Source organism: Camarhynchus parvulus, chromosome 7 (genome assembly GCF_901933205.1).
Source record: "Camarhynchus parvulus chromosome 7, STF_HiC, whole genome shotgun sequence".
In the NCBI taxonomy this organism is placed as follows: Eukaryota; Metazoa; Chordata; class Aves; order Passeriformes; family Thraupidae; genus Camarhynchus; species Camarhynchus parvulus.
Genome location: NC_044577.1, coordinates 18,317,848 through 18,342,232, shown reverse-complemented (window position 1 = coordinate 18,342,232; position 24,385 = coordinate 18,317,848). Strand labels below are relative to the sequence as shown.

Genomic DNA, 24,385 nt, shown 5'->3' with positions numbered 1-24,385 from the left:
GAAGAAGAAATAAACTTGTCCAGCCTGAGTTAGATGTAAGTAGAACAAGGTTATTTTGACCAATAAAATCCGTGAAGAATTCCTCAACAATGAAGTTTCACAGAAAATTCACCTCTGTAGTTTTTTTCTGATCTCAGTTACAGATGTGGTAGCAAGCCAATCTGCTGGGGCAGCAGAACACCTCATATTGATGGAGGGGTACTGTCCTGACAGTAGCAGTGTTGTGTCCTCTGTTCCCCAGAGAACTCAAGGGTTTTTGTACTGAGCTGATTACATACAATAGCATCAAACTGTGCGCTACAAGAGATAGGTAAGGAAATTGCTAAGGACCATATCTGAAAGAAATGGCCCATGTCTTCTGACAACATATAAATCATAAAAAGCAGAGCCAATTTGTTCTCTAATGCAGGAGCTGGAAGCCTGACTGGATCAGGCTGTGACCAGCCTCTCTTCAGCCAGCCAGTTGGTCAGGTGTCCAGCTAGTCAGGCTACAGACATGACTAAAGAAAATGGTGAACATGAAGCAGTAGAAAATTGCAGTGTTGTTTATACAAGAATTCTTCCTTTTCCAAACTTTTAAAGTGTATTTTATTTTTGTCTAGGTGCAGCTTCAGGTAGTTAGCGCTCACTGTACCTAGTGTGCCGCTCTTATCCTTAGTCCTGTGTTTGGACAGAGGTGCCCAGCCTATGCCCTCCTGCCTGTGGCCAGATAGCAATCTAGTCCCTGCTCTGCCACTCTGTTTTCCAGAACCACATGATCATCCCTTGGCCTGTGCCTAGGAACCTTTTTATCATGTTGTCAGGCTGTACCATACATGGTTTGCCTACTGTCTGTAAGTTTGGTCATGTCCCAGGACTATGAGAATCACATAAGGTTTCTTGTATGTCCTCTGACCACATACTGTGCCCATGAGAATTCAGGCGAGGTCCGTGTTTCAATGAACATACTCCCAGTCGAGTTGATGAATACACATTTGTTCAATTTAGCTTGAAAATTGGGCATGTTGCTTAAAGCAGCAGTTACTACTCAAGGTTGTGTTAGAAAAATACCTTGGGCAGTAGCATTAACTAGTTTAATTAGTACCATAAATTGTTCTTCTTTAGTAGGTAAGGATAAAAGTTAAGACCTTTCTTACTGACATCATACATTCACAGATCTATAGTATGTATAGATACTATATATGTAGATATGTACAGAATACAGTAGGCAGTTTGACCTTCATTCCATCTCAGCTGCTGTGTCTCTGTTCCATTCTACAAGAAGCCTACTAACCTACTGTGTTGAAACAATAGGTTAACATGGCAGTGTTGATGCTTACAAGCAAGGTTTTATTTGTTGCTGTAGACGTGGTGCTGTGTATGTGCCAGTGTGTGCCTTCCTGATGTGGGAAGTGACCACTGAAGTGCCTGCAATGTGTGCAATAGAAAGCATAACAGCGCTGAACTTATAGTCAAGTTCTCCAATCCCAGTCTAGCAATGTAAAGTTTTTAGTTATCTGTAAATATGACTGGTGTCTACTTCATGCTAAAAAGACTAAAGAAATCTTTAATCTAATTGAGAATCAGTATCAGAATTCCTCAGTTCACTATGGCATGGATTTTTCATTTCAAATAATCTGGGCCAAAAACATGCATATTTTTTCTCCTGAAGCAAATATTCATAATTAGATTATTCCCAGGTGGGAATAATCTATGCTGATTAGATTATTCCCAGGTGGGAATAATCTATGCTGATTAGATTCTGTTTCATTATATGTTTCTGATTTTGGAAATAATATTTCTTTATTTTATTTTTAATAGAAAGTAAAGTAATTGTCTTTTCAGAAGAAGCAGTAGTTGAGGTCTATCTGTATTGATAGTTGTGCTCTGCAGGCAGTATTTTTATAAATACATTCTTGCGTAGAATGTAAAGTATATGAGAAAATTGGATTCTTTGCTTTTTTATTGCACAAGATTAGCTTAAATTACTTCAATGACTCTCAATGACTCAAAAGAGCAGAGTTTTGATAGACAGATTCAAATTAGTACCCAATAAAAAAGTACATGTATTCATTTGTACTTGAGCTAAAAGCTTAGTCTTACAGTAGCAGAAGATGAAAATGCATTATGGAGATAAGCAGTCAACTTCCTTTGGCCAGATAAAATGTACTGAAAGGAAAGACAGAGAAGAATCTGAGTATGTCAGAGACATTGTCTGGTCCTGTACCTCTTCTGGAGTGTGAGTGCTTAGCTGTGATTAGAAGTAACATCAGTGAGATATGAATGCGTTGTAGCATTTCTGACCATATTATACTGTATCTAAATGATGTTTGAAGTAACCCCTCTTTATCTGAACTAAAAGCATGAAAGAAATTAATAAAATATACGAGGATAAGGAAAGAGCTTGTACTTGCCCTCTATACAATAGTAATATCCCTGGTGCAACATGTACAGTACGGTGACATTGTCATTAGGCTTTTTCTCTGTAAGTCATTTGCACTTCACAAACTGAATGTTGTATCAAAGTTTAACATATTTCTTACCTGGCATGCTCTTACTTTGGGAGGAGTGATCTATTGCAGGCATAACCAAAATGAGATTATAAATACAGTGTTGATATTGCTAATATTTGCTTGGTACTGCTTACAGAACCCATCACCTAAGAATAAATGAAGCACAAACCATAGGTAACATCAGAACATCCAGTCAGAGTGTACTTTTTCTAATTAATGCATAAAGTCAGCAGCCAGACCAATCATTAATTCAACCAGATCACACAGTGAGTTACTACCAGGAATGCAAATGAGAAGCCAGGAATGCTGGCTAGTCCTTTTTGAGATCTGGAGACCACTTCAAGTCCAAAAAGAAAAAAAACACATTTCTTCTTTGTGTGTGATGTAAAGACTTCCAAAACTTCTTCGCTTTGGCTTTGCATAATAGAAGAGATGCAGTTCTTTGATAATATGGTCTTTCTCACCTAGCTGAAAAGAGGCATCAGTGAAGAACATTTTTGCAGAGATGTGAGATCTTGTAAACAGCTTCAAGACAAAGGGAGGTTTGCTGAGCATTGACACTAAGCTTATCAGGGAGTGAGTAGATTTTGTGCTACTTCTTTTTCCCTTGAAAACTCTAAGACCATTTCACAAACTTTTGAAACTTCTCAAAGCATTAAAGAGAATGTTTTAACTTAATTCTTAACTTTATTGAACAGAGGCAAAAAAGAGAAACATAAGGTCTGACTGACTCCTTCATTGTCACAATGAATCCCAGAGACCTTAGTCTCTGATCCATGTGCATACGTAGGAGCCTTAATTGTTCAGATGAGCAGTCCCACTGAACTGAAGTGCATGTGAGTAAAATTAAGCATGTACATGTTTAAAAGATGAATCCTAACTTTAACCATTAAATTTCTTTCCCCTCCCTCAAAAAAAAACCAAACAAAAAAACCCCCAAAAAAACAAAAACAAAAACCAAAACCGAACCAAAAAACCAAAAAAAAAAAAAAAAAAAAAAAAAACAAAAAACCCCAAAAAAACAAAAACAAAAACAAATCTCCAAAACATAAGACAATTTTGAGAGGGTTTTATATGACTTAATTGGTCCATTTTATGGACTTGGATTTAATGTAGGTAGCATTTGGTCTGCAAGGGTGTAATTTGTATTTTGTCTAAAGTTTTGACTATATAATTGGTGTGAAGCTGGATCTCTGAAAAGCACAGTGCAATCTTTCACCCTTTAACCAGTTAAACCTTTCAAGGAACCCATGACAGTTCAAGCTACCCATGTTATTACCTATAAACATTTGTTCTTTAGATGCTGATGCTTTTCACAAAGTGGATTAACATTTAATTATTTTTTGTGTGTTAAGGTATAAATTACCTTGTAAATGAAAATCAAATGCAGGGATAGGTGCCAAATTTTACTGACTGTGAACACCATGCTAACCCTGGGTGAAACATTTCTTATTATGTGGACTAATTTTCAAACCACATTAATTCTGTTCATTAGTTTTAATGGCTTAGACATGTTAAAGATTGGTAGTTACTTTTCCTGAGCATGAGCTACATGGGATAAGTAATTCAGAAATTTTTATTGAAGTATCATTTTGTGTTTCAGCTGAAAAAGAAAGTCCTAGTAATATTTTTTCCATGGATCCAATGTAATGCTACAAGTAATTACATAGGAATTCACTTGACACATGAAATAAGCACTAGTAAGAGTTCATTCCTAGAAGGAAGTAACTAGTGAACAAAGGCATGATAGGTAAGACATTTCTTTTTTTAAGTGGGTACTGAACACTTTGGGTTTTTTTGGGTTTTTGTTTGTTTGTTTGGTGGTTTTTTTGTTTTGTTTTTTGTTTGTGAAGTCACTAAAGATTTGTGATTAATTAAAAGGTTTATTTATTTACTTGGCTTACCAGATCAGAAATGTTTAGTTTTAGTTTTGTACGAGAAACTAAGGGAGATCTCAGGGGTATTAATTATGAACCCTAGAAACCTAATGCCAGCAGTGAGCGTGGTGAACCTTGAGCAGTTATAGAACCATTCTAAATTTTATTTCATTATTAGAGTTTTTAACGTTTTTATAAAATTCAACGAAATTTTAGTAATTTTAAACAGTCTGATTCAAAGTCCTGTCTTCTTCCAACTCTCCTCTTTTATCATGTGTTATCAGTTTTTCAGTGCCAGGTTTTTAAGCTTTAGACTTGCTAATCTGAAACTTAGCCAAAAACAACCTTTCCAAGCTCTTTTAGCCAAGAAAGGCCCAAAAGAGTAATTTCTAACATACAAAAATAACAAAATTGCAGCTGGGAGAAAAATTATTTCACTATCTACTTGTTCATTAAAGTCCTCATTTTAACTTTGGAGAGATACATGTATTTACAGTATGTACCCTGCATGTGCATCAATATTCCAGATTTCCCAAACAGTTGTGGTTCTCATTAGCAGACACAGTATAACAGCCTAAAGCAGTTTCCAGAATAGTGGCCATACCTTGTGCTTCTGGAGCATGATTTAAACTGTCCAGTAACAGACGATGTTAGATCTGGAAATGACATGCCCGTTTTGCACTGTTGTGTCAATACCAGTGCCAGCAGCTTAAAAGATAATACTTCTTTAAATGAATTCAGAATGTTGGAGTGAAGAGTGCAAGAGTGCTGTGTTTGAGTGCTAGCCTCCAGATTCTTTTGGGGTGTTTGGTATTTTTCTTTTTCAGAGGAAAGTAAGAGCAAAAGTTCCGTTCAGTGTTACAGTGGACACTGGATTTGCTCTGCTCCCTTAGGGAATTATTACCAGCGTTTGGATTTTTTTTACTGGCGATTTGGTGTTCTTGGTTTTCGTTTTTCCCATCGTGCCTCCTTACTAGTTATGTAATGCAGAGTTTAGCAAAACTCTGAAGACTGTTTAGAGTTACTGCCTTTCTGTAAAGCTAACAGCTAAACACCGGAGTTGATGCAAACAAGTCATTTAGCATCTGAAAGAAGTGTTAACACTTTATTTACATTTAAATTAAAATAGACACTTATTTATGTGTTCTGGTTCTGAAAGGTGTGTGGTACATCTGCAGAGGCCTATTGTTTATTCATGCTGTAAATCCTTTGAAATGTGTTAAAATGCTTCCCACTCATTATAAAAATCCTGCCACCCATGGATTAGGGCTTTGATGTCACCAATCCTGCTTCAAAGGGTTCTTTCAATGCTATTAATCACAGTTTAGCCTCTGAAGATATAGCCAGAGAAAACATTTGGACATCTTGTGCTAGACTTGCTAAAACTTTGAAATATACAGAGTGTCTTGCATATGCAAGTCCGATATCACTTCCTCTCTCTTCTCCTAGGCTTTATTTTGAAAAGCTATTTTGTGATGACTTTGGCTTTCTACAAGTACAGAAGAAAAAGTTTAGGACACGTCATACCTTACATTTTAAAAAAGTCGCTTGACACTACAATATATTTTTGCCAGGGAAATTGAGTCAGTCTTTAAAAACCTGGAGTTACAATAAGATTGAGAATTATATGTCAAAAGGTCAAAAAATGGTGCTGTCTTATCATTTTCTCATCTCTCTCGTTAGTTTGTGGGTTTAAGATATTGTCGTAACACTTGAAGATCCATGTGATTTCACAGAAACAAGATTGATTCTGTAGTCTTTTTGCTCTTTGAAATCTCTCAATGAGTCACAGAGAAATTGATTACTAGTGATTGAGCTGTATGCCTTTGTGCTGTCATTGTTTTCATCAGCTCAGTAGCTAAGGTCAGTGACATACCACCTTATCACTGACTTTTTCCTCCCCTCTAAATCAACACTGCACTCCGTCATGCCTGTGCTGAATGCTCTGCAGGCACAATTGGTAATGAGAGGGGTGTGGAAGAAGTGTGGTGGTGTCTGCTATTTTTAGTACTATTGTACAAACTGATTTTACACAGTAAAAATTTTTCTCTTCTAAGCTTCTTGAATAGTTTTTGCAGTATGAATTTCTTTCTTTTTGAACAGGTAATTTGGCACAAGCAAGAGCCAGAGTGACAGCAGCATCTCGGTCTCTGCCTCCGCAGCTCAGTGCTGGGCGTATCAAGGTCAGTAGTGTTCCCTTCGAGGACAGGCAGTTGTTTATAAATACTACAGCGAGACTGTCTACACAATACTTAGCTGATGTGGGTATAGAGTGAGGGTCTTACCACATAAGTGTCTGTCTTTACTACCAGTAACATGCACCCTGGCCTGGAGTATGGTTTCCAGTTTTTGTGATGACCCTATTGTAGAATTCAGTGAAGAATCAATTTACTAATGTTAAACCTTTGGAGTGGAATCTGTTACATCAATATCAATAGTCCTTCTATTCCAAAGGGGTCAAGGTTTTCCTCTGACAATTTTGATCTAGAAAGAAGTCTTACTAGGTAAAATTTGAATAGTGTATTTAACAGTATGAAAGGCAAAACAATTTTTTGCAAATATATATATTTCTTTTTGATTCAACTTGAAAGTGAAAAACCAGGAGAGGAGGTGTTTGTGACTGGTAGATAACTGGAAAAACATTACTCAGCAGAACCACTATTCTGTAAGAAGAACTGTAGAATTTAAATGTTGCTGAATTTTGCCATGAAAGTATGTGGCATAACTGAAAAAAGATGGGATAATTTTATGGCACTTAGTAGGATTACAACAGCGTACACTTAATTTGTGAGGAAACTGTTGTCCCTTGAAGCTGATGGTACGTACACTCCCTCCCTGCTTCCTAAGTGGTACTTGTTATAGTTAGCTTAGTTAATGTTTAGGGGTTTGGGTTTTTTTCAAAGCAAACAGTAATAAATTTTTAAAACAAGAGTGGTAACAGCAACTGTTCAAAAGTCTACAAAATTTTATGTTTTGAGTTTTCTATTTCTTCATGTTATCTTCTGATATTTGGAGCTCAGGCTCAAACATCAGTGTGGTGATTTATGTCATCCAGATGTCTATATCCTTCACTGTACCTGCAAATACAGATGTGGATTTCAGACTATTATTTCCTGTCTGGTGTAAGTGCTTTCAGTGCTGAAGGGTGACCTTTCCAGTTTTCTTGTGTTACATACACTTTGTCTTCTACATCCAGCTATATTCAGCACAAGCTTTCTAAGCAGGCATTTTAGTGATACAGCAGGATTGTAATAGAGCAGTTCACTTCTAGAGCTTTACTAAACACAGTCAGTTAATAAGTACTGTTTAAGTGGGCTTTACTCATCCTTCAAACTTTTTAAAAGGAGCTAAAAGAAAAGACATGCAGAAGTGCAACACTATTCAGAAAATGTTAATTTCCATACTTTTTAGATAAAATAAACTATTTCGTAGAATTTTTAAAGCACCTAATTAAAACAGTTTCAGGAAACATATTTTAAATTATTATTTTTAAATTTGTTTTAAAAATCCAAATGTAATAATTTTGTTTGGAAGTTTTTTATGATTATTTAATTTAGGAGGATTTTTTGCTTAACATATTTTTTGGTTTTATAGTATTTCATACCATGCCAGCAGCAGGTGTGGTCAATATGTAGAAAGTCATAATTTGGAGTGACTTCATAAGGTGACATAATGTCATAAATCGTTCTTTTAATATTGTTTCAAAACTATTAGAAGGAATCTTTTTAGTGATGAAACAGTTTGACTTTTGTAGGTCAGGCTGTTTTCCATTACAGTTGTAATTATATGAATTCATATTGTAGGTCACTATGGCTGTCATGTAAAAATGTGACTTAATAGTTGAAATATCTTCATTTTTGTTTAAAAAGAGAAGCTAGTGATTTAAAATATGAGGTACCATGACATTCTTATTCTTAGATCATGACATTCTTTTTATGCTCTGTCACTTTCTAGCAAGCCAGCTGTGAGAAGGCCTATTGTCTGTTGTACGTGAGGTTGTTGCCCTACCATAAAATTGTGTGGCTTCACAGACAAGCAGTGTTGTACATTAATTAGAGACAAAATTTCTTAAAAACTGTTGAAGAAAATCCCCTCAGCTTCAGGGTCTATCAGAATTTTTCTGATGAAAATTTCAAACGTTCCTTGTCAAAAAGATTTGGAAATTTATTCTAGTTCTTACATATTGCAGAGATCTGAATTTACAACTTCATTCATAGGAAGAGAAATCTAACAATACTGCTTTCAGCCTAATTTTCTGAGAAAAATTGTTTTACATCTCCTCTGTGAGTGTTTCTGACCATCTGTCTTTCTGTGCATTCATTCCCTTTGCCGCCTCAAAAAAACCTCAAACCAAAACAAAACTCTTTTGAGCCCAGCAGTTGTAAGCCGTATTTGATAGAGTGGCAGTCCCAAGATAGCAAGATTCTACAGTTTTGGTGAAAACAAGCAGCTATGAAAAGGAGATGATACTGCCCTTTATTGACCAGCAGATATATGAGATATGGATATAGGAGGCTGTGAGTGGTCAATCTCCAAAAACATCGCTGAGTCTCCGCTTTTCTAGACAGAGAAGAATCCTATTTAAAACCTCATTTTCATTGGCATTTGGGCTCAGATCAGTCCTCAAGCTATTTGCTCTTGTTCTTTATTTAATCTTATTTAAAATTAAATTGTGTGTCTTTTAACATTAAATATTACCAGTTATTCTGAACTTACTGTCAGTGCTCACTGTTATGGCTTGTGTCTTCTACCTGACCTTTACTAGAGATTTAGATAACAATCCTCAGAAACTAGATGTCTTTCCAAGATAATCTTGAAACATTCCCATATCCTTCCCAATGGGCATGCCTGCTGTTTTGATTAGTTCATTGATACTTACTTTGTCACATAAACTCATGAGATGTTTGCTATTACCTGTGCAGATAGGGCATTTTTCCTGGAATATATTACAGAGTGTTCTGTTAACAAACTGCATCTCTCTTTTTTATTCTTTTTTTAATGTATACCAGTGCATGTATGCCACTCTGGGCCAGAACATCACAGATTACAAAAACATATTGAAGTTTTTATGGTCATCCTTATTGAACTCTGTCTTCATTTGTGCCATCTGTGTTCTGAATCTTGACCTCACTAGATTTCTTTTGATTTCTTCCCCAACACAAAATCCGGTTTTTTATCTTTTATTACTTAGAGCTTCATTTCCTTTATATTTTGCATGCAGTCTCCTAAATACCTTCTGAAGGTAAGAGTCTCAGTTACTTTATTGAGAACTGTAATCTTTCAGCAATTATTTTAGTGTCCAGAAGAGTGTTCTTAAGTCAGTGAGTGTTAGAAATGATTGTGTGGAGCAAAGTCCGGAGAGTGTAGCACAGGTGCTGACAACAGCATTATCTGGTTTATACAAATGCCACCTGGTCAGAGCAGATGGTAAACTGCCACAAAGTAAGTGAATGCTAAAATGCTGTTAATGCTCCATGCAAACAGGATGCTGGTGAATTTTCTTTAATTTTGTTGAGCTGTAAGGTAGCAACACAATCTGCTTGTTATGGATAACCACAGTTAGACTCATTCATAAATTCTGGTTTCATTTTTATATGAACAGCTGTACTAACAATATAACTGAAATCTATAAGGAGCACTATGTTCACTGTCCATGTATATCCTCTAAAAATAACTCTTCTGCAATGCTGAAAAAGTGGTATGCTGTGGCAGTTCGGTAGGATAATATTGCTGAGATTCTTGGCATCAAAATGGTAATATAAATAATTAATTGTATATATTATAATAATAATTATATAATTATATAATAATTATATATTATATAATTAAGTATAATTAATAGTAACCACAGTAGGAGAAGGGAACAGACTTAGATGTTCTGAGACTACCTACTTTGTTTGCCACTCATTATCCTACAGTATTTTTTTCCATACATGAGCAAAATGAGGCTGTTCAATTTACTTCCTGGCTATTACAAATATGATAACTCTTCTTATAGATACAAGTCCTGTTGGAGTTCATTGTAGTGGCAATAAAAGGAATACCTTTTAGAAATCAGTTCCTAAAGTATTGCAACTTGACAGCTGTTTCGTTGGCTGAGTAGTGTACTATGATAAATCTAGAGTGCTCTTACACTATGAAAAAAAATTCAAAATGCTTAGAGACCTCTCCAAAATCAGTATCTTGCATCTTGCTCTCTCTGATAAAGTATTCTGAAGTACTCACACCTGAAGGAATGACTATAACAAAAACTGAACCCAGCTTTCATAGGCAAGGTGGGGTGGGTCTGCAGTGTTTCTGAAACAGTCCTAACATCAGAGTTTTGTCTTCCAGGTTGACACAATGGAGGTTATGCGGCATCCTGAGGAAACAACTAACATGAAGCGGCAAACTATGGCTTCCTATTTTAGGGTACAAAAATTAAAATTAAAACAAGCATTTTGATAATAAGACCAATAGATGTATGTAAAATATTTGTGGGATAGTAAGATCAAAGAGCAATATCAGAGAATTTTTTTATTCTGTTACAAGGCCTCTGTAGATTAATAAACTTTTTTTTGCTTTTTTCTCTTTGTTTCCTCATACTTGTATTTTTGTTATTTCATTGAGTACATTGATAACAGAATCTAGAGCCTAGACTATTTTCTGTCTAAAATGCTAGACGTCTAGAACAGGTCTCGTTATAAGCAGAACACCAATTTTGTGCAAATAAAACAGATGCTATCACTAAAGTCTGCATATTTTCTCACATGCTGAGACATACATACCTTTAAAGATTAAGATTTTTCATTTATGCTAATAAGTAATAAACAATCCATCTTTTGGAAGTACTATTGTAAATCATACAGGTTGCCATTTTATCAGCAGTAATCCTGTCTGAGGCAATGCACATTCTGCTCGTGTGTTTAAATTAAACAGGCAGGGAAACGGCATTGAGTATGTTGGAACTGGAAGCTTAGGAGTCAAGAAAGTGCTAGTCTGAGGCTCTTGGTTAGTTTTTTTCTTGCAGTCATTGCAAAGTGGAAAAGTTTTCAGCACTTGGCTCTTGGGCTGCACTTGTGCCATGCAGAATAGGGAAGTTCACAGAATTGTGCTGACCAATGTGAGTCAAAGCTTCAAGCTGTGTAGGAATACCTGATCAATTTGTTTTGTAGAATAGTGAAAGGAAGGGTATAGAGGAAGCTGGTGTATACTGAGATGTTGGCTCACTGTGCAGTGTGAAAGGACACTGACATTCAGGCTTGTCCTACAGGTGTGCACTTAGAGTGTTCTTGTAGATTGCAATACATGTGCAACTTGCAGCAGGGTGGTGACAATCAGCTTGCAATTGTATGGGATTTTGAGACACATATGGTTATATGAGATTGAATGTAGTTGACAACACATACTTATTGTGCAACAGCTCAATGAGGTGAGTATGGAGCAGGAGTATCAGTATTCAGAGGAGTCAAAGGAAAAAAATGTATATGCTCTGATCAGACATTTTTCATTTTAGTTCAAAATGAAACGGAGTAAATTGTTTTGCGTGTCTAGAGTGGATAGGAAAAGAAGCAATGGACCTACATTTCAGTGGCAAGATTTATGTTAGATGCTAAGAACTTTATGAATAGTTGTGATAATATAGTAGTTGAACAGATTTCTAGGGAGACTGTGCACTTTATATTCTCAGTGATTCTGAAAAATTCATGTAACAGAGATATACCTAAAATGTTTAAGATACATGTAGTGTTCTCTGTGGACAGAGCACTGAACTGATGACTTCTTGCAACCCTTTCCTGGGTTCAAAAATTCATTTGCTGTGAATTTCAGTGATTGTTTCATGGTAAAGCTTGTATTTCTGTTGGGGGTATTCAATCAGTCAAATGTGTCTACAGTAGAATTATAGTTAGGATAATTTTCAGCTTCATTTTTTTTAATGGACATTTTTCAACTATGGAAATGTGATATAAGGTGAAGAGAAAGGTGTAAGAATTTATCAGATTCAGAATATTTGAATATTTTTATAAGTGAAAATTTTTAATAGGTTCCATGTTTCAGCTGAAATCTTAAAAATTAATAAAAAGGCAATGTAGATTAACATTACAGATTAAAATATAATCAAGCATTACAAACTGTTTACAAATATGAATCTCCTGCTTAAGTCATTCCATTGCAGTTTTTTGTCAAGTATATGCATCTTCTTTATTTTCCTCACTAGTATTCCCTCATGGATCTTTTATCCAAAATGGTTGTTGGACAGCCTCACTTCATCCGCTGCATTAAACCTAACGATGATCGAGAAGCACTGATGTTCTCTCATGAGAGAGTTCTGCTGCAGCTGCGATACACTGGAATTCTGGAAACTGTCAAGATACGTCAGAAAGGGTATTCTCATCGCATCCTCTTTGAGGAGTTTGTAAAAAGGTAAGACTTGTAAAATTGGGCTGTTTTCCTAATATTCTATTCAGTAAGATATATTCTGTTTAAGTACAGAAAGTTCTACAAATGTTGTTCATAGGTGTGTGGTCTCAATGTCTAATGAGGACAGGGACTTCCAGAGATAAAGACTACAAGAGATATCTGATCTCTAATGGAAAACAGTCAGTGTGAAACCTGCAGTGAGCACAAGTAGCAAGCCTGTCCCCATGGTTCTCTCTGTAGAGGCAACAAGTGGAAATTATGCATCCTGCTCAGATAATTCAAGGATTTTGGAGGTCAGTGACCTTCAGCCATCTTATGAAGCTGAAGGTGCACATGTTTAAGAGTAAACTGATATGAAAGCTTCAGATTTAGCTTTGCAGAGTCATTTATCTTAGATATATCATGAATGATAATCAGATCTCTCTTCACCCTAACCCTTCTCGTGGCTGCTATTACTGGCTTTAATACATATTCTCAATCTCAAAAAGTTATAAATTTTATTCGGGAAATGCTATTGTCTTTATGATGGCAATGTAGCTTCATGATAATTATGGTTTTCTCTATATTTTAAATGTGTCTGTGTAGTATTTACTGGTTTTCAGTGTGTAGGACTGGCAATTCAACAATGAGCAGAAGCACTACCATTAACTGTCTAGGCAGCGGTAGGAGCAAGTAGTGAATGGCTAGATCATGGTGTGATATTTTTTGAACTGGATATTGCTTATCCAGACAATATTTCTATATTGTTGAAGCCACTGAAAGCAAATCATTAGTCTCACTTCAGTGCCTTATAAAGTTAAGGAGAAGATTATTCTGGGAGGTATTCAAAAACACCTGAAAGATGGTGCAGTCACTGGTCACAGCCAGCACAGCTTTGTGAGAGGAAAGTCTTGCTTATCAAACCTGATTTCCTTTTATGACAAAGTAACCCCACCTGGCTGACCTAGGGAAGCCAGCTGATGTCATCTTCTTGGATTTCAGTATGATACTGCCTCTTACAGGATCCTTCAGGACAAAATGTCCAGCACACAGCTGGATAAACCAGTCATTGCAGTGGGGGAGCAACCGGCTCACAGTTTGGGCACAAAAGGGTATAAAAAAAGGATTAGTGAGTGGGTTGACATCAGACTGGTGTCCAGTCGCTCATGGGGTTCCACAGGATTCCATCCTCAGCCGTGTGCTCCTCAGTGTCCTCATAAATGGCCTGGATGCAGGCTGGAAGCGATACTAAGCAAGTTCACAGATGATGCAAAACTGGGAGGAGCTGTTGACTACTTGAAGTCAGGAAGGGACTGCAGAGAGACCTCGACAAATTAGAGGGCTGGGCAATCATCAGTCATATGAAGTTTAGGAAGGGAAAGTGCTGGATTCTGCACCTGGGATTGGGCAGCCCTGGGTGCACAGACAGACTGGGGAATGAGGTGCTGGAGAGCAGCGCCACAGACAGGGACCTGGGGGTCCTGCTCACTGGCAAGATGGATGTGAGGCAGCAGTGCCCTGGCAGCCAGAAGGGACAAGCATGTCCTGGAGGCATCAGGCACAGCATGGCCAGCTGGGTAAGGGAGGGATTGTCCCGCTCTGCTCTGCTCTGGGGCTGCCTCACCTTGAAAATGTCATGCAGTTTTGGCCACCACAATATAAGGCATTAAAACTATACAGAAGTGTCCAAAAAGCACAACAAAGATAGTGAAGGGCCTTGAAGGGGAGCCATATGAAGAGCAGCTGATGTCACTTGGTCTTTTGTGACCATACTAATTTTAGTAAGGTCACACCATTCTAGAGGACATTCAGCAGATTAATTTGTGTGATCATTAATAAATGTAATCAATTTGCAATATCTTGAAGCAGCTGAAAGCAGAATTATTAACCACAACTTCTATTCAATTTACACGTAAGTGAACTAAGATTAACTCCACAGGAATTAGTGTAAATTGAGAGGAAGTTAAGCCTTCTCTTATCAGGAGATCCTTTTCTTTCAAAAATGTGCTGAATTTGAGTACAACCTTGAAAATGAACGGTAATAAAACCAGCATTGACAATAGATTTCTATTCCTGCAGATAAGAGCAAGTTGTGGTTAACATCTTGTCAATTACTCCCCAAGTTTTTAGTCCAACTTGATGTAATTCGTTAAGGAAATTTTATGCAATTTGTTAAGGAAAGAAAGTCAGCACAAAAAGGGAAGGATAGGGGAGTAGACTTAATTTCCACAACAGTAAAGAAGACTTCTGAGTTCAGAATATAAGTGAGGGCGGGAAAGGAGATGTTCTTGCTCCTTTGTTCAGCTCATGCTTTATTTTAAAACAAATTCTATTCTCTTTTGCTCTTGCAAATAGAATCAAACAATATTTTATAAAGCTATCAGCGAAACAAGAAACATTTTTCTTCAACTTACAGCTATGACTAGTCAAGTGTTTTTAGGAACTAAGTAGTTGAATACATAAAAATGTTCGAGAAAACAGGTCAAATGCTAAACAGATTGGCACTTCTTTGTTCATAATCAAAAAGACATTAGGCAAGTATGAAGAAGAGTTTCAAAATGTCAGTAAATGTAAGGATATCAAAGATTTTTTTTAAGCCAGCAAGTTAATTGGTATTTTGATCCTTTTGAGCAACTGAACAACAAAATAGATGAGCCAGCATTTTTTCTCCCTTGATGTTATTAAACAAATAGGTGTGCTTCTTATCTGCCTGTTCAATAATGCTGTTTTGTAAACTCTTAGCAGGAAATATGAGGACAAAACAATCAAAGGCAGGGAGCAGACCCATTCAGAGTTTGTCAGGTGGGAGGTAAACAAAAGATAAAGCTCTGTCTAACGTTACTCTTTACTGTCTTCTGTTTTCCTGCAGAGCAGATTATTTGCAAACCTGGATGTAGTTTATTGGGTTAAAAAACAGATGGTAAGGAGAGGGCTTAATTGTAACTCATTCACACAATGTTTCTTCAGCCAAGTATATTACCATCTGTTTTATGTATATAAATATACATATTCTTTTACTTAAAGTAGGAAAAATGTAATCTGCAGTCCCTGTAAACACTGTATCCCTGTCAAGTCTTAGACACTTTGTCTCTCTTGGCCCTGTGTTGCACCCCATGACATCATGCATCTGTCTTATGTTTGCTGTGAAGCAACGTGGCCCATCTTTCAAGCTGGAATCTGAGATTTTAGGTACAGGTTAAGTTGATCAGTCAACCAGGTGTGCCTGCAATGTGGGGTCATGTGGTGACCATGCACTGCACAGCAGTTTAAAGGAGCTGTGCCTGCTCATGGGGACCTGTGCTGCAGGTCCTGCTGGAAGGAGCACTCCTTGCTGAGTGCCCCTGGAGCTTCACGTGACATGATGTGGTGTGCAGGTGTGTCCTCACCACAGAGCCCCCAGCTGGATTCTCCTTTCATGTTGCATGTTCTGTGCAGTGGCTTGTAAGATAAGGGACTCAGTAGGCTGATGGTACTAAATGCTGTCGTATTGCTTCATTGGCTCAGAGGAATGTGTTGAGAACTTTTGCACAAGTTTCCTTTAAGGATGGTCTTTTTTCTTTCCTGCCTGTTTATGTTAGACATTACAATTTTTGTATTGCATTAAGATGCAGGATAAACCTTTACTATAAGCCATTTACCTATTCCACAGTAGTCAGATGATGTTACTCTGATCATACAATCATGACAATACCAGTGCTTTTACTGTAACAGTGATCCCAGTGAGGCTGCTTTTGCTTTTTCAATCTCACAGGACAAATTTGCATAAGGTCACTGTTAGTACACATGGTATACACAGTTTCTAAACCACCAGTGTTACATTTCTCATGACCACATAAAGTCTCATTGGCCTTAATAAGTCACATTTTGCATGGAGTGGAGCTAGGAATTAAAACTGGTCAAACATTACAAAATCCTGTAAAACATATAACCTCAGTAAGTGTTTTCTTCTAACACCAAAAATTCAGTGGTGATACACTTATGCAAAATCAGGGAAGCACTGAATTAAATTAGAAGTCAACAGACTTGCTACAGATAAAAAATTCTTTCTTTTTAAATGATGCATTTTTAATGCAAACCTACCTTTAACAGTAAACCTGCACTATATCAAAGTTCATAAGTGATTTCTGTAAAATTTCTATTAGAAATCATAAGTGATTTCTAAAATTTCTAAATAAAATTTTAACTTTGCCTAATATCTTGATTTTACTATTATCATAGAAATGTTTATTTGTTTCAGTGGCTGTAAGATTTCACCAGATCTATAGAACGTCCCCATACATTTTAAATATGGTGAACTACTGTAGCTTCCATATACACTTTCTAGATGATTCCCATTCACAAAACACTGGTAAGTGGTTGAAGGATGGAGATGATAGGAAAACATTAGGAGTGGAAAGTCTGCTAGCTGCTTATGAATAGTATGTGCACATTGCACCAAATAAGGCTTTTCTGAGAGTATTTCTGATTCTGTTTTTGTCAGATGATTTACAGCGTAAGTGCTAGGTGTCTGTTACTGAATTTCAAGAGTATCTTAGATGTTGTATAATTTTTTTTTTAATTTATGCTCTTAATATGGAGTCAAATGTAATTATTTTTGTGAATTCAGATTTGAAAGTTTCTGAAAGGGGTGAGATACAACCAATACAAGATAGAAATTTTTGGAAGTAATTTTACAGCTCTTGTAGTTCTAAAAAAAAGTGTATTTTTTTTTTCAAGTTTCTGGTTCCAGGGCTGAGAAGGAACAAATAATTTTGTGATTCTGAGAATCTTCCTACTGTTGTTTCTGGTCTGGCTAGAAAGGGATTTTGTACCTCATGCTTTTCACATATTATCCATTCTCCACCTCAGGCCATTACATTTTAGTACAAAGATTTGTTTTAAAGAGAAAAAGGGTTAATCATTACTGTTTTGAGTTAATTATGTAGAATTGATGCAGACTTTAAGTCTGAAATGTGAAGGGAACTTCAGTAAGAGACTCTAGTATAGTAGTTAATGGTGCTGTTGAAATGCATTTTATGGAACAGTTCCACAGTTTAGCCTTTAGGGAGGGGTGGGAAATTGAACCATTTGTTTGCAGTCAGTTTATTTAGTCTGAAACCAGCAACACTAAAATGCCTGGTCCCTAAACAGATAGTTAATGCATAGCATCTTCCTGAAGTTTTCCATATCTTTGCATACTTGGATGTCTTTAGCATTTAACCTTACTTCTGCACATCCTAGCTTTGCATTCTAAGGTTAAATTCAGCTTTTAAAAAATGTTGGTTTATTTCTAATGACTGGCGAGTACAGTTCATCCCAGTTTAATATATGTTTTTTTTCTGAAATAATATTCACATCCATGAAGAATAGTATGTATTGCAGGGTAAAAATCACTAGTTAGGAAATGCAGAATTCCAGAGTTTCATCAGGTTTGAGAAATCAATTCTTCTGAGGGGAAATTACTTTCATCTTACTTAGTCTTACTGCTAGTGAGAATGTTATTAGTAAAGTACTTTTAGGAAACATGTAGATGAGTGGGTGCCAGGTGTAGGAAATTTTCAAGCAGGATGTATAACCAGGAAAAGGATATGTTTTTGCACAAATATGTGCATGTTTATGAAATAGCACATGAAGCATCATAAACATATATTTTTAAATGACAATAAAACTATTGGTTTAATGTAGGACACTGAAATATTCCTGGCTGCCATATTTCATGCTGAAATAACAAGTACAAATATGGAAATAAAAAGGTAGAGTTGTGAAGTTTTCATCTCATCTGAAAGCAAATGTGATTTCTAGCCCTACTTTTCAGAAAATAAGTTTCTGGTTTCTTGGTTATAGTTGCAAGTTGAGGTCACTCTGTGATCTCTGCACAGTAGATTTGCATAAGTATGACAGAGATTAAATTAGACCAGTAAATCAAAATAAACAGTTGTATATATCCTAAAGCTTTTTCTCAGGCATATTCTCTGCCATTTCACCATATACGGTATTTGCATGCTTTTGCCAGATACATAAGGGTGAAACATTTTACCTTCTTCCAGAATTTTCCATAGAGTCCATTGCTATACAAATATTTTTAATTACATAAGATAATTGGATGACCCTGTGTGGCACACACTGTGCTGCCATACAATTATCCTGAGCACATAATGTCAAACTACTTGGGTGTCTGTAGTTATGTGATTCAGTCATGAAAACAGACACTAAACCAAAGTGTTTACTTAAAAATACCCACAAAACTCATGGATTTGACCTTTGGAACACAAATCTTGAGACGTAATATGGTGCAGAATACACACTACAAAAGGAGTTCTGGAGGAGAAATAATTAAAAATAAGTAGTGAGTCTTGTATTGGTAGTCCTTTATTTCCGATGAGTACAGACATTTCTGCCTTACTTTTCATGGGGGAATGGCCTGAGGTTGTGCCAGGGAAGGCTTAGGTTGGATATCAGGAAAAGGTTCTTCACCCAGAGGGTGGCTGGGCACTGAAATAGGCTCCCCATGGAAATGGTCACAGCACCAAACCAGACAGAATTCGAGAAGCATTTGCCAATGCTTTTGGGCACATGGTGTGACTCTTGGGGATCAAGAAGTCCAACTCCTGTGCAAGGCCAAGAGTTGGACTTCTTGATCCTTGTGGGTGCCTTCCAACTCAGAATATTCTGTGATTCTCTGACATAACTGAAAAGCAGCAGTAAGTATAGTTAAACAGGTACAGGTGTCTTCTGTGCAGTAGTTAGATCAATCAAAATGTTTGGAAAATCACCATTTAGAGAAAGTTTTTAATAAATATTGAGACAATACTTTTACATACAGAAACAGTAGTTATTCCCGTGTAGTTACTCCCATGGTTTGTAAAGTTCTTGTCATTCTGAATAGCTTGCTTTCTTAGACTATAGATGCATTTAAATTTATAAAAACATTAGGTAAAATGGGCTTTGATAAGAAAAATAACCATTGTTTTATTTATGGTTTTTTTTGGAGCACCGCAGCAACTACAGTCTAGAACATGAAAGAGAGCTGTTGGAGAGGGTACTATCTATGATAGATAATGAAGTTTGTCATGAACAAAATGGTGTAGTCAGGCAGGTAAATCACACAGTTCAAAAATACTTTTTACTCAGATATTTGTCACAAATAAGTCAACTTTTCAGTAAGTGGAATGGCAATGGTAAGATTAAAGAATTATGAGATTTCCCTTGAATATTTTATTGCATCAGTGCTATCTAAAAACTGTTCTGTGGTTTTAAAAGTCCCATTAATAACTACCTTAAAAGATACATGAACAACCAGTGTCACTTCCTGCCTGCCCGCCCTTCCTCCCTCCCATATGTGTAACTCACATGGCCATCTGAACTGGCTTTTGAAGCAAGCAGCAATTTACTATGAGTGTAACTTCCCCCATGTATTTGTCAGCTATCTGTTGAAATTGTATGACATCAAAAAATATTTGTGATACATGTATTTTAAATCTGTACCAACTCAGTACCATTTGTTTTGTCAAAACTGGCATCATTAACTTCAGTAATAAGGTGGAGGAAATGTACTTTTTTCTTTTGAATACACCATGTTTCTCCAAACCTACTAAAAGGCATGAGTTGATATTTTGAAAGATTTGGCTAAAGAATTTGCAGCACCACATTGTTGAGAAAGTCACTACATTAAAAATAACTCAGTAATACATAATGTCTTACCATTATTCATAGTTAGCAATGTCTCCAGTTGGTGTATATCTATGTCTCTGGTCCAGAACTTATTCCAGTGCTTCTCACTTCAGATGTCATTTTCTTCCTGTTTGATCTTAACTGACTGTTTTAGTGGGTTTTTTCTTTCTTGTGAGAGCTGGAGCTAATATATAGAGATTAACTGGAACTAATAATTGAAAATCATACTCTTCTGACTTTAAAAAAATAAAGTATTGCAGAATTCTAAATTTTCTAATTGCTTCTCCATATTTTCTTCAGTATAAAGTGGGATATTTTCTTGACTCTGTGTGGCTACAGAGGAATCTATCTTTGAGATCACTGATGACATTCTTCTCTTCATGTTTTAAAGAACATCTGATCACTCTTCCCCATTCTAGTAATTAGTAGAATGGTTTGTTCAACCTGCCACCTCCTCTCAATCCCAATGTAAATAGAGTAGAACCTTTAGAAGTATAGCTTAATACCAAGACAACACATGGCAGTTAATAAGTGAGGGCTGAGGTGGCAGTTGCTAGCATCCAAATGTACTTGTGCTAAAATAACCTTAAATTTGTAAACTAACTGACACATGTTCTAGCTGTTACTTAACATAATTGTTTGCAAGTAGGTTTACTTAAATACTTTAAAACCAATCTTCATAAATGCATAATGGCTTTATAGGTAGGAAGGGACTGGTTCTTAATTCAGTTCAAACATGTTTGTATCCCTTTTTCATTAGCTATAGGTTATTTAACATAATTGTTAGGAGCTGTTCTTTGCAAGGGAGCATGGACAAAATAAAAAAAGACAATATTGTTTAGTGTGGGTCTGTTCCACGCTCCTAAAATTGATCATAATCATTCCAATTAATTGTTTATTGTAATAACTTATATGTTCAAATATCTATTCATGATAGCTGTGTCATGATTTATGAAGACACAGCTGTCATGAAGTATGTATAAGGAAGAATTTGGCCTATTAATTCTAGAGATAAAGCTTGGAGCTAGAGAAAAACAGTGGAAGTACATATTGACTGTGATTCAATTCTTTCTTTGCCATTTTGCAGGTATTACTACCTTGCGTTCAAGGCACACGAGACTCCCCTTGGTAGCAGAGAAAACTGTCTTGCCATTTTGGAGAAGTCTAAACTAGACAACTGGGTTCTTGGGAAAACTAAGGTATAAGGTGCTAACATTTTCTCAAGGATAGTATACCTTTAGAAATCATGTCTAATACTGGTTCAAAAAGTACTGCATAAATGAACAAAAGAGCAAATAATTTGCTCCAAGTAGCTTCTCAGGTTATGGAAACGCCCTCCCAAGCCAGCTGAGTTAGTGCTGTAAGAGGAGGGCGTGCATTGGGTGCCTACCCAAAGTGCATTCAGCACTTGGCTGCCTTGATAAGGACATACCTCTGTCAGTGCTTGCTGTTGTAGTGACTTCCTGAAGTTTCCCATTTTCTTAAGAAAGACATGTCGGAAATGTCACAATTTGACCCATCATATGAGCCTGGCTGGTACCATTATCCATTCATGGAGTTTCAGGTAAGCTCCTCTCTCTCTCAAAAGCCTTTGTTGATGGTTTAAAATGGAGTGATTGACTTATTTTAAAAGGATGTTACACAGTACTTTGAGTTGTTTTACATTACATAAAGGAAAAACTGTGAGAATTTTCTTGCCCAAGATCCAAATAAAATGTATGTAAGCACCCATGTGATTTGCTGCCTTAGGGAGAATGCTTTTAGACAATATTATGTCTAAAACCAAATTTAACTCAGGATTTGTGTTGCCACTGACAAGAAAGATTATCTTTCAAAATTATTCATACCTGAAAAGATCTCACTGTCCAATTTGCTTTGTAAAGGGGGTAAATCTGGGATTTATTTTCACAGGATCACAGAATGTGCTGAGTTGGAAGGGACCCACAAGGATCATCAAGTCCAGCTGCTAAGTGAATGGCCCATACAGGGATTGAACCCCAACCTTGGTGTTATTAACACCATGCTCTAAGCAACTGAGTTATCTCATGGTTAGCAATGGGGTGACTATAATCGGTGGAATGAAGAAGTTCCACAAGTACACAAGAGCAAATAATTGATTCAAAAGATTGCTATGATATGTACAATCAGTATTTTTCTAGTTTTCTCAGCATTTACACCCTTGAATAGGCTGCTGGAGGACTAATGAGAAGGCAAAATACAAGAGGTTATAATACTACTTATAATACTGATCTTTTTTGTTTTGCTGTTGTTCCATTACAGGTTTTCCTTAAGTATTACCATATAGAGCAGTTAAATTTGTTCCTGAGAGAAGTTATAGGGAGGGTGGTGGTCATGCAAGCCTATATCAAGGGATGGCTCGGAGCAAGGAGGTACAAGAAAGTAAAAGATAAAAGAGAAAATAGTGCTATTACAATACAGTCAGGTAAATGTTCACAATCTCTGTTTTACTAAGTGTCTTTGTATTTCAGTCAATTAAATTGCATGTACATTGTTAATTTATTAATTACAATTTATTATGAAATCTAAATGACTGGATGTGTTTTGTCTCTAGCTCATTGATGCAGATATTACTGATCTACTAAAGTGTCATCTTAACATTTAGGAGTGTCTTTATTTAAATATTTTAATATTTTAAATATGATGCCTGTGCACAAAATAAAAATATTGTTAGGTATGTCTATAATAACATGGAGCTTATAATTGAAATGCAGTAGCACATGTCCCTGCCCATGTACCAGAATTGCAGACATACATCAAAAGATGGGCTTGAGAGGCTGATTATCAGTAATTTAGCAGGTTTCCTTGTAGTGATTTGGGCAACTGTGTGAGCAAGAATGATGACACAACCTTTTTTTTTGAGTTAGGATATCAGTGAGCACTAAATGGTGGCAATTAAAATTTGAATGAGTGAAGCAGTGTTTGAAGTTGTGAGGATGTGAATACTGCAGTCATGAACCTGGAGTTCAACATGCGGGTGGGTGGGGAAGAGCTATTGGGGGTGGGGGCTGAAGTAGTTATGGCAGGAGAAATGAAAGTTTCAGCACATCTCTGACCCTGTAGACTCTGTGGCAATTCCTTAAATAAATGTAATTTCCAGCACATGGTTTTGTATTTTTAGCCTGGAGAGGATATGAAGCTCGCAGGAAGTACAAGGAAATAAGGAACAGAAGAACTGATGCTGCTATACATATTCAGGCAGGTAATTAAAACAGTATTTCAATTGCCAACACCTATTTTTCTGTGGGTGATTTTTCGTGTGTCAGTGTTTATAGCCAAAAAAAAGTTAAGTGCAAACAAAAGCTATCAAAAACATTACTTCTGATTATTTTTGCTTCAGCGTCAAACTATGTCAGTGACAGGTATCACACACTTTAGACCTTTTATAAGCACTTCTCTGAAAGCAAAATATAGTAAGTAAAAGCTGTTAAGTTAATTCTTGGCCAAAAGTGTGGATGGAAGACACTAGACATGCATTTCTCTGTCTTTGTTTGGTGCACTGATCTTGGCAGCTTGCCAGGTTTTTGTTATGACTGCTTGCCGGGTTTGCCAGCTTTGACCAATCTTTTGACAATCTGCCAGACTCCTATGCAGCCATATCAATATGAATTTGAATAAACTTTAAAGAGATTATTGGAGGAACAGGCCCATAGGGCTGTGTAGGTCTCTAGTAGAGAGCAGAGTACCATATGGCACAGAAATCTAAGAACCAACATTGTGAACGCTGTGAACTCAATGGTGTTTTCAGATGCTGCCAATATGAAGCAGCCTCCATATGATGCAGTGCAGTACACCTTCTCTGCCCAACTCCAGGTTCAAAGATTGGGACTGATAAAAAACTATTGTAACTAATGGGTTTACACATAAACCAAGATATCACTTTTACCAGTTTCCTGTGCTACAATTCCTTAAGCTTTGTCACTTCTTGTTCTGTATCTTACAGTCTGAAATTTATATGAAAAATATTTG

At 36.5% G+C, this 24,385-nt stretch overlaps 1 protein-coding gene across 1 annotated transcript in view; it reads left to right on the top strand.

Moving 5' to 3' along the window:
• MYO3B (myosin IIIB) overlaps nt 1–24,385 on the top strand; it is a 192,013-nt gene that overhangs the window by 109,410 nt on the left and 58,218 nt on the right. The window contains exons 25-30 of the mRNA XM_030952691.1: nt 6,473–6,552; nt 10,703–10,780; nt 12,567–12,772; nt 21,486–21,597; nt 22,679–22,841; nt 23,538–23,618. Coding sequence (XP_030808551.1) covers nt 6,473–6,552; nt 10,703–10,780; nt 12,567–12,772; nt 21,486–21,597; nt 22,679–22,841; nt 23,538–23,618 — 720 coding nt within the window. The remainder of the gene's footprint in view (nt 1–6,472; nt 6,553–10,702; nt 10,781–12,566; nt 12,773–21,485; nt 21,598–22,678; nt 22,842–23,537; nt 23,619–24,385) is intronic.